The sequence below is a fragment of the Pongo abelii genome, chromosome 21 (assembly GCF_028885655.2).
Source record: "Pongo abelii isolate AG06213 chromosome 21, NHGRI_mPonAbe1-v2.0_pri, whole genome shotgun sequence".
Taxonomy (NCBI): Eukaryota; Metazoa; Chordata; class Mammalia; order Primates; family Hominidae; genus Pongo; species Pongo abelii.
The window spans coordinates 14937912-14952876 of NC_072006.2; the positions used below are offsets into that span (position 1 = coordinate 14937912).

The following is a 14965-nucleotide window of genomic DNA, read 5'->3' on the forward strand; positions in this document are numbered from 1 at the left end:
TGCTACTGTTGAAATGCTGTTGACTGTAAGGCTGATTTCAGGAACACCAGCTTAAAAAAATGCGCACACTAGAATTGATGAAATCCAGTAAAATCCCTCAACTTAGCTTCCAAATCATTTTTCTAATATAAATGTTTAAGAATTGCCACAAGTGAATGTCATAGGGTAGCAATAATTTTAGCTTTTAAAAACATGCAAAATAATGATAATGCCCAAATAGGGAATATGGGTATATGAGGGATTGAGACAGATGGAGTTGATAAGAGAAAAATAAGAAAAACGCAAGTGAAAGAAATTTACTCATTGAATCATAGAGGCTACCACGGCCCACTCTTGGACCCCTGCTACATGGTTTTGAGTATGCTCTATCCAGTGTTAAGAAAAAAGCCAGTGTCCTAGAATCATCATTACCCTCGGTGGATACCACAGACACAACAGTTTACATTTTTTCCGAAGTGCTGGAGCTACCAAATTGTTCTGAGCTTCCCAGTACCCCCGACCGAGAGGAAAGTTAAGTGAATCCTTCATAAAGCAAGTCTCAAAACCACAGCATGACCTCAACAGACTTATGCTCTGTGGGACAGAGGTGTTGGTATTCATATCATACTTTTGAAACTTTTTAATTATTTTAGTAGAAAGGCTTTTTGAAATTGCATTTTATGCCTGTGGAAGAGATTCCAACTGATTGGTTCTATTTAAAATGTCTATACCCCCCTAACCTTTATTTATTTGTAATATTGCAATACTTTGTCTCAAAGAGGTCAACTTGAACTTTGAGCTGTACCACTATAAATCTGTCATAATTTGTTTTGCTCAAATTGGGAAAATGAGAGTTTCTCAAGGAGAAAAGAGAGATAGAGAAGCATAAGAAAAAATATATTTATAAAGCAAAAGTAGGCTTATTACGGATTTCAGAAATTTTATTCCTAATGAGTTTGAATCTTTCCATCTTTCATTTCCTTGTATGGACAGAGCTCCCTTTGAAGTCTTTGGAAGCTTTCTGTAAGAAAAGATATATATACTACACATGGGTGTGAGCTGAAAATTGAGCTCATTGTTTTGCCCTTTTCAAATGTGTTTTTCAAAGATTTGCCTTTCATATTGCAGATGGGAGAGAGGATCTGCAATTTTACCTTGTGTAACATCTTTGCCTGAAAAGCTCAAAGTATTTGTAGACATTTTTAAAAGACTGTTTCCCATGTTTGCCTGCTGAGGAAAGCAGAGGTTCATGTAATTTACTACCATTTTATACCCGAGGAAACTGATATTTAGGAAAAAGAGGCTCAGAATTTCAACCAGTGGCAAAATTAAGAAAACAAGCCTAAACCTTGCCACCAAGCTAATGACACCCAGGCTAATGATCCCAAAGGTTGAACGTAACCTCCAAAAGAAATGCTATGATAAGAAAAAATTCACCATAGATAGATAGCATCATGATCCATTTTAGTATGAACCTTGTATGTATTATGTAGGATCATTTGTATTGATTTTTATTGCTTTCTAGTTTATCAGCCTATTTACTGTTTTAATAACGCCCGATTTTGAATCTAACATTGAAATTGAGTTTCAGTAATGCTTTTGTAGTCATTCTAACTCATTCTAAGTGCAGAAGAGAAACCAAACCACATGCGGAAACACGGAACTTGGGTCTATGTATATCCGATGAAATTATATTTTGACCAATTTTTTTCTATACACACAGAACAGTTAACAAATGTGCCTAAAACTCAAAACTATGTATTTAAGTTATCTTGACAAATGTATCTGAATCATGACATAAACTCAACTGAGTGTGCACATCAACATCATTTTTACTAAAAAGATCAAATTTAATCCTAAGTAGTTATAATTACATCCAGATTATTCATTTGGCCATTTAAGCAAGTGGAAATGAACCAACTAAAATAATTTGGAATACAGAAATTATGTCAACACCCTTTAAAAAGGGTCCATGAAACACAAAGTTGATGTATCTATTCTTTTACCACTTACCAAATGCCCCAAAATGCATGGCAGAAATTGTTCAGCTAAAATACAGCAAATGCTCAAAACACAAAGACATAGTTCCTGACCTCTAGGAGTTAATAGTCTAGTTGTAGGGTGGCAGGCAACCAAATAAATGGATAAAAGCAACCACAAACTCCTCCAGTAGTGACTCAGCTACTCACATGTACAGTCTTCTGTTTCAGAAGCTCATAGGGAATTATAGGTAAAGAGGTTAAAACATAAACATTTGCTCATTTCTCTTCCCTATTTTCTCATCTCAGCCCGTCTCCCCTCCCATCTGACCTCCGAATCTTCCACATTCCTCCCCGCCCCCCAACCCCCAAGCTCAACTCTAGAATTTCCTAACAGGAGTATCAAATATTATCATTCCTTCCTTTCCTGCCTAAGCAATGGAATCTGTGGTTTGTATTTTAAAGTCATTATGAGAGTTGACATCAGCTTTAAGGAATCTTTTTTTTTAGCCTTAAAAAGTTAGCTTATACACCATGATGTATGGTTTATCTTGCTGGGTTACTGTTGATCTCTACACTTAAAATCATCCGTTTGTCGAGAATCGCTTGAAACCGGGAGGCGGAGGTTGCAGTAGCTGAGATCGCGCCATTGCACTCCAGCCTGGGCAACAAGAGCAAAACTCCATCTCAAAAAACAAATAATAATAATAATCTCTTTGTCTAAAATGCTAACCTAATGCCACTAGAAAAATAGACATGTCTTGAAAGGATATGGAGGTAAGAATTGGATTTCCCATCCATATTATTCTTGGTATGGTAGGTAGGTAAATAGCTTGCAGTTCACCCTGTTTAATCTTTGAAATAATTTTCCATTATGAGGATCATTTAATTTCTGTCTATAAAATGTGAGTCAAGAACTAGGGCTTTTATTTTTACTTTCTATGAAGGAAATCAGACCCAAAACAGAATCTCCAATGCATGGGACATTTTTTGGCAGATGTTCAGAGGGAGAAAAGGAAAAGCTGGCTTGACTCATAGGATCTTGCATGCCTGTTTTTCTTTCCCATGAAAACTCGTAGTTTGAAGGAACATAAAGGAAGAAAATATTCTGCTTTCATTAAAAAATAACCTGTGCTTCCTGCTTCTGTGCAAAATAAACCCTTCGTAAAGCAGCAGAAGCCGTCTTCATTTACAATTGTCACTGAAGGATGTTTCCAGGCTGGGAAGAATTTTTTTTCAAGGCATTTAAAAACCGTCTATACTAATAAAAGAAAAACACAATTTTTTCAGGTCAGAAGACTTCATCATACCTGGCAATGGATATGTTTTTAATTAAAACCTGGGTACAAAATTGGGTTGACTATGAATCATTGTGATGCCTGATCACTCTCCTAAGACACCCACCATCATTGGTACTGGTTGCTGGCTCTCGACACCGGAGGCCACTTTGTGTACTTAGCAGTTAGAAAGGTGATGTGTGAGGCCCGGCAGCTGTTGGTGTTACAGCTATTGTGTGGGAAACAAAAGCCATTCTGTTCTGTTCCCCAGCCTGCCTTTGTATCACTGATACAGGAGCTGTTTCATAAATGAGGTATAATTCTTTACTGGAGAATTTCATTACTGCCCATGTTTCAATGTTAGCTTACACTTCCAACAGCAGAGGGGAATGTCTGAACGTATCTCCTTTTGAAAAGAATCTTGGCTTCTGACCTCTGTCAAGATGCTTGCATTTTAAATCTGTTAACTAGACCTGCGATTAGATGCCATCATTACAACACATATGCTTCCCACCTTCCTTACTCTAGACCACCCAACCTAAGGCTGGCTGGAGTGTATTTGCTGTCAGCCTGCCTGTCTTGGAAATTAAGCAGAGTACAGTACACACTGGCACCCAGGTGAACCAGTAGGAACTAGATTTCTTACACAATTCCTCATGGATCTGTCCTGGGAAATTCTCATAGAGCAAATCAGAACTGACATTTATTTGAAGAACATGCACTTTTTTACCCAAATGGTATATTCATTATTTCATTTAGAAACTATATCAATCTAGGAAGTTTTCAGTAGCATATAAAAAACAAACTGGCCTAAACAATCAAAGAAATGCAGTGGGCTGTGTCGTTCTTCCCAGCCTTCATCCCTCCCTGGGCTGTGTCCTTTGCTGTGTGATTTTGAGGTTCCTCCCTCTAAAGGTGAGTATATTTCCCTAACTCATGGATGTTGTGCTCAGCTACATGACTTGCTTTGGCCAGATTTTAAAAGTATTCCTATTTTCACTTACCTTTCTTGTATTTCTGCCATTGCCATGAGAAGAACATGCTCTGGCTCTCTTGCATCAAATAAGAGAAATGTGAGGCAGGTTTGGAATCTGCAGATTGGAGCCAGACCCAGCTGAGTCCAACCTAGATCAGCCTACTTCCAGCTGACCCAGAATTGCATGAGCCAGAATAAGTGACAGTTGTTTTAAGTCAATGCATTTTGAAGTGGTTTCACAGCCCTATTGTGGCAATATCTGACTGATATGTACTGCTTATATAACTGAAGAGTCCAAAGGTAGTATGGGTTTCGGGTAGGGTTTGAAAAGAATTCCTGTTCTACTTCTCTGTGATTCTCTTGGGGCTTCAACCTGGGATGGTTTCCCTCTTGGCATGATGACCACAGCCGTTTCAGGCTTCACATTTACACCACGTGACATCCAGAAAACAAGAAGGCATCTCTTCTTCAACTATCATGCAAAAGTCCTGGGCTTCACTCTGATTAGGTCAACTAAGGTCACATGTGTATCCTGACCCAGTCGCTGAGGAAAGAGAGTGGGAGTATTCGACTTGGTTTATGTGAATCAGAGTCCCTCTTGAAAATGGGAGTGAGTCCAATCTCTTCCAAAATCTATGTTGTGCCAAATTAAAGGTGGGAGTTGTAGGGTGGAACAGATGTTGAGAGGTACAAGCAATGTTAATTATGGAGTCTGAAATCTCCCACTTTCGTTTTAAATTTCTATCAATATATTGTTTGGCTCAAGCCATTTTCCTTCCTCCATGTTGCTAAGCTATCTAGAGACAGAGAAATGGGATTTAAGCTCTAGATCTGAGATGTTACCTTTAAATGGCAAAGCATATGGCCACATCCATACCCCTACAGCACTGGAAAGTGGGTGGGAACCCAAATAAGACTTTACCATTATTCTGTCAGACTTCCAACTCCTGGTATCCCAGGGTTTTAAGAAAATCCAAAGCAGGTTTGACCTATCAGAATGCAGAGATTTCTGATGTAGAGGATGAAGTTAATGCTGATGTAATTAACAGCATGGGATGAGGTGATAAGAATGTCTTTCCACTGACTTCTGGTCACCATTGTTTCCAATGAGAAGTCAGCTGTAATTTTTGTCACTGTCCAGACACATAGTAAGCACCAAAAAATGTGTGTTGAATCAATGGATTAAAAATAGAACCAAGATCTTTTGGCACATATCCCAATGTTCTTCCAAGGCTACTCTGTCACTTCTTTGTAAAACTTTACTTTGCACATTTAATGTACCCCTTGAAGCTTCTGCAGGGAAGTAAATCAAATCAATGACTAGTTCAGGTAATTTTTGTAAACATGGACATTAACGTGATCACCAGTTACTTTCTGTGCTTCTAAGAGGCCTGCCTGACTCTGAAGTATCTGAAAGGTTGAACAATCCTAATAATTGAACGCATTTTTGCCATTTAATAAATGTTTGCCATTTTACAAATATTATTGAGCATCTACTGTCCACAATATACCACGTTAAGTAACGTGAGGGACAGAGAATTGAACATGAGCTAAAACTTGTCTTCAAGTACTCAACTCATTTGTCACTCAAGGTTTCAGGGAAACTGTGGACAGAAGAAAAGACTTGGGACCTTTCATGGAACTACAGATTCTCGGGGAGTAGCTTGCCTGTCTCCTTGTAGTATTACTTACTAGTTATCTCTACTCATTAAGGGTCTCAGCTCTGTATGAAACATCTGTCAGCATTAAGACAACATCTTGAAAACCAGGCATTTTGATGTGACCTAGCTGGGATGTCAGGCATATATTCACATATTCTTACATTAATTTCTTAAAAACATCTTCCCATGCATTTCATGCTGGCTGTACATGGGCACTATTAGGTTTGTTTTGGTGGTAATGTCCTGGTTAGATAATTCTACATAATTGCAAATTTGGGGGTATGAACACTGCTGCATTTTCTTTGACTCCTTCTTTGTCTTTGTATTTTTTTTCCAGATGAGTTATGCTTTAAACCATACAAACAGAAAACTAACATTGGAACCTAAAATTACTGTCAATGCCAAGATCATTGTGGTTGGTGCATCCAGTGTTGGAATTTCCTTCCTAGAGACATTGGTATTTTGGTGAGTTGTTTTACTCTATTGATTGATTGGTTTTTAAATAATAAAAAGTATCTTCCTACATCTGAAGAGAACACCATCAGAGAACAGACCTGAGATTGTTTGGTACTCCACACACCCTGCCTATGTGGATGGATGAATCAGTCGAAGAATATTCTAGATCAGGGGTTAGCAAACTATAGCCCTGAGGCCAGGCCTGGCTTGCCAACTGCTTTTGTAAATAAGGCTTTATTGGAACACAGCCACACTTATTTATGTGTTGTCTGTGGCCATTTTTGTGCTACAATAGCAGATTAGATGGCAGTCTCCTCTGCTGAGTAGTTGCAACAGAGACCATATGGCCTTCAGTGCCTAAAATATGTACTGTCTCACCATTCCCAGAAACAGCCTACTGACCCCTTTTCTAAAGGAATGTTTTCCTTACTGGCCAGATCATAAAAACCACCTGCAGCATTTGTTAAAGATGTAGATTCCAAGATCCTGCACCCAACTTACAGAACCTGGACTCCTGGGGAGTGATCTAGGAATCTGTATGTTAATAGACACTCCACATAATCAGGCAGGTTTGGGAATGAGTTTTGACTTCCTACATTACAAATACACTTTCAGAAATGGCATGTGGGCCAGGATCTTTCTTCCAGCCCTTGAATTTTGGATCCCCTGGAACAGGTAAAACCCTTCAGGGAATATGGAGGCCTGTGCATCTCTTCTGATGCTGTTTTCTCATCCCCCTCAAAGCACTAAACAAGGTTTCCTTTCAGAGCCCATTTTTCTGATGGGTGATGCTCAGGGATTTCCAGCATCCCCAGTCTCTCTCTCCATCTGCTCACTGAATTGAGCACCTCTTTAATAGAAAACACCGTGGGTTAGGGTCTGAGAGCTTGGGATCATGGCCTGGCATCATTAGCACCTAACGTGGAGCCCTCAGTGTATTGCCTAGCTTCTCTCAAACTCGCTATCTTCATTTATTTTTTAAAAAGTCTCATAGATGTTTTAAAACCCTGACTTTGGGAACCACAGAACCCTGAATTGAGAGTCCAGTTTTTCCAGATCTTTTGTTCAGGATCACATGAAAAACTTTAGCTACCATTCAAAACTACAGGTGCTGAGAGGTAAGCAGGAGATGGGAAAATGCAGCCTACCATCACTCTTCTGGAAGCCAGCAGAGTTCTTAGCTCAGGACAGGTGGGGCCTTGTGAGGGGCTGGGAAAGCAAATGGATGGAGGAAATGACCCTCAAAAGGTGTATGTGCCTGGTTAACATGGAGACGAGCTAATCCCAAGTGGTTATTTTGCTCATTTAACATCACATTAACCAGATAAAAAAGAATTGATTTTTTCACTTTCTAGCCAGTTTGTTCATTTCTCCAGAACATGCTCTTAGGTAACTAGAAATAAATTATGTGTCATTATTGAAATTAGTAACAGAGTTCATGTGCTTTGAATAATGTGGTCAGTCTGCAGCAATATTTCACTGCAAGCATTAAATGATGAGAAGCACCTAGGAATATTCCATTCCCAGGGTATGCCACGTTGTAGTCTGAGTGCTTTACTTGTTCTGATGGGTCTCTTCCTCGAAAACTTTTGAACAGCAAGTTTTATGCAAACATTTTTGAATGATGAATTATCAAGGTGGAGCTGTGAAATTATAGCAGTTAAGAAGTTATCATAAACAGGTCTTAAATCTTAATTTAGCTATATACTTAGTCATAATGTTTTATTTAAATGATTACATTGAGACATATACAAGTAATTTTCTTTTTGTGGAGTCAACTTAGATCTAATAAAGACAAGTATAAATTTTGTTGTAAGTATTGGGTCGATTAAATTTCCCAATCAGAGCTTTTTAAAGCATTCTAAAATACTCATAATTCTCTATCATCATTACACAGATTATATACACTAAAAATAGACTGGTATCAGTTTACGGATCTCTAATCCTTAAGAGAGGAAATAGTTTTCTCATTATTTTCTCTAATTATTTTAAGTCAGCAATCACCATGGTAACCTACTGCGTATTTTACTTTCCCAGTTTAACTGCCATTTGAACTTAATTTTATACGTGATTTGAGCTGAAATGAAGAAATACAGTTTTCACCCAACACTGACCACCAATGAGGATTGAATCTACGTTTTGGAAGCAAAATTTAGGAGAATCGGCCTCCTTGTAGTCTTTTTTTTGTTTGTTTTTGTTTTTGGTTTAAGACAGAGTCTCACTCTGTTGCCCAGGCCGGAGTGTATGGAGCAATCTCAGCTCACTACAACCTCCGCCTCCCCCCCAGGTTCAAGCGATTCTCTTGCCTCAGCCTCCCAAGTAGCTGGGACTACAGGTGCAAGCCACCACGCCCGACTAATTTTTGTATTTTCAGTAGAGATTGGGTTTCACCATGTTGACCGGGCTGGTCTCGAACTCCTGGCCTCAAGTGACCCGCCCGCCTTGGCCTCCCAAAGTGCTAGGATTACAGGCAGGGGCCACAGCGCCCGGCTGCCTCCTTGTAGTCTTGAGCTGCATTGTCAGACTCAGCAGGGGCACCATCATTCCTGGAAAATCCACTTGAGGCTCAGGACAGTAACCTCTTTGTCCAGAAAATCTGGTAATTCTGTCATCTGACGACAAAACAAACACAACTTTGTTCTTGTATTATTTCCATGCAAGAATTTATAAAATACATTTGGTCTCCTCTTCAAAGGACACCAAAAGCAGTTTGTGTAAATTCCTATCCTTTCTTCCCCAAGTGCTGAGGTGCTACTGGGAGAGCTGAAGTGCTTTGTCCAAACTCACTACCTAGTATACCCTAGGATGTAAGCTCCACGTGATGAGGGAATACTGTGGTGGTGTTCTGACTTTTTTTTTTTTTAAGTATGCTATTTTATCTGCTAGCTGTGTGCAGTTAATCTGCACAGACACATCTCCTTGTCTGTGGTTGTCAGGCCTGAGTCCTGCGTCTTGTCCTTCCTAGGGGGAGCCTGTTGGGCCCTCCAGCACCGGGAGACATGCGTGGCAGGCGTTTTCCTGGGGACACACCCCAGGATCCCAGTCTTTTACTTCCCCTGCTGTCCTCCGTGCCCTCCTGCTCCTGGCCCTGGTGATCCCCAGCAGAGCCAAGGAGCCAATGGCCCTGCTCTCAGAGGCTTCTACAGTCTCCCTCAGCCCTGCGAGAGGCCTCCAGGGGTGGAGATGGTCAGGGGCGTAGCGTCATTCAGGGTGGGGTGGGCTCAGCTAATTGGTTCCCTCCCCCCTTGTCTGGTGCACTTGGCCTCTGAGGGGAGCCCAGGAGGAAAGGACCCAGCTTTCTTTCCTGTCACCTGCCCAGCCAGCGCAGGAGCATGGGTGTTTGTGGCAAGGATCAGGAGCTGGGCAGGGCAAGGCTAGGGCCATGGGGTGGTTCTCTTGCATTGCAGGGCATTGAGGAAGAAAACACCAGCTTGTACTATGGGGTAGAGGGCCGTGAATTGGAGGGGAAAAGACAGATCTTAAGACATTCACTGTGAGATTACGTGTGTTCTTCATAATGCCCAAGACATTTAAGTGATAGACTTGGATTATTTTTAAATAACTGTTCTTGTGATTGGTGGGTTGTGTTCATTTGGCCACCCTGTTCTTTGGGACTGAAAGTTCCTGGCTCCGACACTATGGATGTCACATGTGCATTTTCCTTCTCGGTGCTTCCATTAATAAGACTATTTAAAACCTCCAACCACTGGAGAAAGCAGAAAGAACTTGGCCTCAGCCGTTAGCCCACCTCTGCTGCCAAGCAGTGCTGCAGCCCTGAGGGAGGAACTGTCCTCATCTGTGCTGAAGGAGAGTCCCAGCAGGGGCCCCCAGGTCCTGCCAGCCCAAAGGCGCCACCATGGTAGAAACTCCACAAACCCTATCAGGGTGAGATCTGTAAAGTGAACTCACTATAAAGTGAACTCCCACCGAGTCTAGCATCGCTGAACTCCTCAACTGCAGTGCTTTGACTCTCTCAGGTTTCCACAAAGATATTCCAGAATCATTTTTTTAAATTATATAAATGCTATAGCAAAATAGAAAAAAAAAAAAGAAGAAGAAGAAGAGAAGGAGCCGGAACCAGGTGTATGCACCTGTCTTCTGTTTCTGCATCCTTTCACTCCTGGTGTGGCATGTGGACCAGCAGCATTGATATCACCTGTGAGTTCGTTAGAACTGCAGAACCTCAGGCCCTGCCCCAGTGTCCCAAACAGGTTTTTTTCCAGAATTATGCAGAACAGCATCTTGACTGTCTTCTGGGCCTGCGTTCATGGAGCTGAGGCAGTTGCTGTCCTCTTCTGTTTCAGCACGAGTCTCTATGCTTCAGTGTTTTATAATATTTACTCCTAATTATGGGAAAGTTCCTTTTTAATCCATTATTTTTAAGTCTTTCCTAATTTAATCCCGATGTAAAGAATCTTTTGAAGAGCCTGTAATGGCACTAGAAAAATGCTTGCTGGAGTCATGGATGACAGTGACTGAAAGCAGCCCAGCCGGTGTCCCCGCGACCCTCCGTGTGACTAGAGAGAAACACTGATTCACGGAAAACACTGGTGGGCACTGGAAAGCCTGGGTTCCCCTTGTCTTCCACTTCCACCACTCAGAAGAGTTTTCTCAAAAACTGACCAAATCATCCCAGCAAAAGATGCAGCCTCAGACTTTCAGCCTAGACACTGATCCCCTCATCTGGTTGAATGTGTCGAGGTGACTAAGAATAGCTTGGACCAAGCAGGGCATGTTTTTAAAGCTGCAATTGTGGCAATGACCACAACTCCTGTTATCGGGCCGTGCAGTTCCGCACAATATCCGGCACAGCTGTGGGCTCTGGCAGCAGCCAGCCTAGCGCTGGCGGCTTAATTAGGCTTTTTATCTTTACGTTTGTCTGAGGACATCTGAAACCTTCAGTGTGGCCTGTCACTAATTAGGTGACTAATTAAATAGTCAGTGCTTCCTTGCTGATCTCAGAGCTCAACCGCAATGGACAGGTTTGTGATTGTGACTGCCCGTCCTGTCGGTCTCTGCACGTGTGCGCCTCGCAATTGCCCTGTTCATTGCCCTGTGCAAAAACAGCATGGGAGCGAGGCCCAGGGCATGTGCAGGGCCGCCCTCCGATGTGCCCAGGCAGCAGGCAGCATGGACATCCACAGGGGGGCGTACGGGAGATGGACATCCACAGAGCATACACGACATCAGGTCTGGTGCAGAGGCTGGTCTGGTGGCCAGAGCAGAGGGGACGGTGGAAGGAGCTTTACCTGTCAGGCTCAGAGTCTCAGTCTCCCCAGGCAGCAAGACTGGACATTCTGCCATCAGAGAACAATGATCCAGAACTCACCCTGGTCTCACTAATCACAATGGGGTTTCCTATTCGACTCCAATATTTAAATGTAATTAATGTTAAATAAAAGCACCTTCATTTACTGAAATTATCCACCCCTGCTCGTTTCGGTATGACTTATCTCCTCATACCCACATTAGAGACTCCCAGAACAAAAGCAAAGCAATCCACTTTGAGCAACATTAGGCCTTTGCGACAGGGGAAGGTCAGCTTATTGTCCTTTTTTTGTGGGTGCTTTGTGATTCTTTGGCATTAAGGGTAAGTAGGAAATGCATTTTTCATGATCACACAAAGCACAAACCGTGTACCTGGGTCTGAGTTGTACACCCATCTCCTCAGTCTTCATCATTTGTTATTGGATGATTTTCAAATAATGACATTGGTACCTGTCTTGGTTTGCATTCTTTCAAACCAAGCTGAAAACAAAGCATTTGGATACAAGTAGTTTATTTGGGAGTGATCCTAGGGAACTGCCTGAGAGCAGGGCCGTGTGACAGGGAAGTGAGGATAGCCACAAAGCCAAAAGACACCCTTGTCAGTGGGTCCCCACGGTGGACAGCTGAGGTCAGAGAATGGCCGTGGGCAGAGAGAGGCAGACAGGAGACCCTTTGCAGGTGAGCAGGTGGGTCAGGGTGAGGTGAGTAGGCCCCAACACTATCTCTGGAGTGCCCTTATGGTCCCTTAGTTTGCTTAGTTTGTTCTGTTCTTCCTTGTTAATATTCTTGAAGTTGCCTTTTACTGAAACTTTGGCATAGATGATGATGGAGAAGAAGCAAGGGTTAGATAAGAAGGCTGTGGGGAGAGGATTTTTTGGGTTTCTTGCAGTTCTAAAGAGGACACAGGTGTACTACCAGAAAGTTTTGTTGGAAAAGAGATGGCATTTAAGGACCTTGTCTCAGCAAAATACCTTATTTCCACTTTGGGATGGAGATAAGGTTAGAATCAGTAGTTTTCAAAACATGGTCTGTGGCCCAGCACCATCAGCATTACCTGGGAAGCTGTCGGAGGTGGCGATAGTCAGGCCCCACTCTCCAGGGACTGAATCCGAAACCTGGGGGTAGGGCCAGGCTCTGCTTTCCCAGCCCTCCAGGGCAGGCGGCAGGTCAAGGAAGTCAGAAGCGAGGGTGGAGTGGAGAGGGCCCAGGAGAGTGATTCCAAAATGCAGAACTTCAGTCTCCTCACCTGTGCTGCAGGGAAGGCACCCAGAATCCCTCCTCACACACTGGCCTGAGCATTCAGTCAGGTAGCAAATGTCAAGCATCTGTCCAAAGGCCTGGTGCTGACACTTGTTAGACAGACACCTCCCCACTAATTAAATTTGCATGTCTAGACCCCCATGGAAGCCTGCATTGACTTTCAAAGGCGGGAAGTGACTGGGGAGCTGGAGTCTCCTCCACGTGGAGGATGCCCTCTTCCCCGAGGACTGGGGGAGCCGGAGGTGTTTCCACCCACAGCTGCATCTGACTCCTGGTGAGACGTTCCCTGGAGTCTGCAGAACATCCTCCTAAGAGACTCATGTCTCAGATATTTAGTGGGATCATACACTTCCTTCATACTTACATTAAACTCTCCCCTCCTTTCTTGAGACTCCCAAACTCTCAGGAGCCTCTCAGTTTTCTCCTCTTTGAATAGAGGCTCTCAAAGTGCCGTCCCTGGCCCGCCAGCATGGACGTTACTTGGGAACTGTTAGAAATGCAGATTTTCAGGCCCCACCCAGACCTCCTGCATCAGAAACACTCTGGGAATCAGGCCCAGCAATGTGTCTTCACGAGACCTGCAGGGACTCACTCGGCCAATGCCACCAGACCAATGTGGTCTTTACCCTTCCCGCCCCATCCTCCCATCCCCACTTTTCTCATGGGCAGCCTCACTCCCAAAAAAGCAAAAGGCATCATACACCCTCAGCTGTGCACCCTCTCCCACTTCCTCAGCTCTGCACCCGCCAGCCACTTTCTTTCCTCCCTGTGGAGGGAGGATTAGGGCCGTAATTCTTTTATCTTGGCGCACATAAAATGATGTACAAGAGGATTCAGGGAATAAGGACATATCAAACTGCCCCCCAACTTACAGCATTTGATGTTGGGTGGAAATTTAGAAGGGAAGCCCAGAAAGAGCCCCGCCTGAAAACACAGGCATGAGGGCCCTCCAGTAGAGGTGACAGGTGGTCCTCGTTGCTGGGGATTGGGAGGACCGTGAGCCTCTGTGTGAGACCCAGAGCAGGCAAAGCCATCTATGCAGCAGATGGCTTCTGGAGACCAGGTTTCTGTCTAAGTGTACTTCTCTGAAGATAATGCCTTTCAAACAGATAATCCAACACTACCAGTATAGTAAGACACAGGCTTGAAAAAAATGGTTTGAATTCTCCTTTTTATTTTAAGAACTTGTGGTGGAGGAAAATGTTGTGAATCACCTTTTGAGATTTTAAGGTTAATATTAAGTAACTGTTTCTATAAGCAACAGATTGCAAAAGTTCCAGGCTCTACAATTCTGCACATCACAGCCACTTGGATAGGGATGGGGAAGGTTGTACAAATACAGTTTCCTGGGACCCTGTTCCTGGAGTTACAATTCAGTAGGCCTGGGGTGGGTTTCAGGAATATGTGTAGTATTTTTAATAGAATCCCCAGGTAATTCCAACATGCAGGTGGGTTTAGGAGCCATTTTTGTAGACATTTGCTCAAAATTGGCAGTCTCATCTATAAGGAAACCTATTTCCACCTGTAATTGCTCATTGTAACTAACTTGTTTTTATGGGCTTGTTTTCCAAACCACATTTTCTAATTCTTAGTGAATCATATAACTTCTAAGTCACATCATTACTTTGGGGCTTACCAGGCCTAATTTTTAGGTTATTATTAACATTATATAGCTGAACCCATATTCATAGTATTAACATGCTAAATTGGACCTAGCAGAAAGCATTTCACGAAGTCTCATGCTTAAACTATCACCATTAAGAAGGAAGGACCAAGAAGAAACCTGCCCATGTGGTGTTAATAAAGCCTTGCTAATAGGCAGCATTTGCCCAAAACACAAAGCTCTTCTTCGTCCTCCCCCACCAGAAGTGATCCCACTGGATTTTGAATTCCCATAATGCTCCATGATTCCATCCTTAAGGAACAAATTGATTTGTGCCTCGTATTTTGCCATCTCTCGTGTGCAAGGGCTTTCTGGCTTGTCTTTGATAGCTGCCATCTTGGTATTTACATCTGGTATGTGCTCAGTATATATAAACATATGCTTAAAGTATAAATGTATAATGTTTTTACTTCCTAGACATAGATAAAAACATCATTAATCATTTC

The 14965-nt window shown here is 42.6% G+C and overlaps 1 protein-coding gene across 4 annotated transcripts in view; it reads left to right on the forward strand.

Annotated features, from left to right (window-relative positions):
* The window catches only part of CFAP61 (cilia and flagella associated protein 61), a 307569-nt gene that overhangs the window by 169461 nt on the left and 123143 nt on the right, over positions 1 to 14965 (forward strand). For all 4 annotated transcript variants that reach the window (XM_054541626.2, XM_054541627.2, XM_054541628.2 and 1 more), the window contains one exon: positions 6210 to 6337. In XM_054541626.2, coding sequence (XP_054397601.2) covers positions 6210 to 6337 — 128 coding nt within the window. The remainder of the gene's footprint in view (positions 1 to 6209; positions 6338 to 14965) is intronic.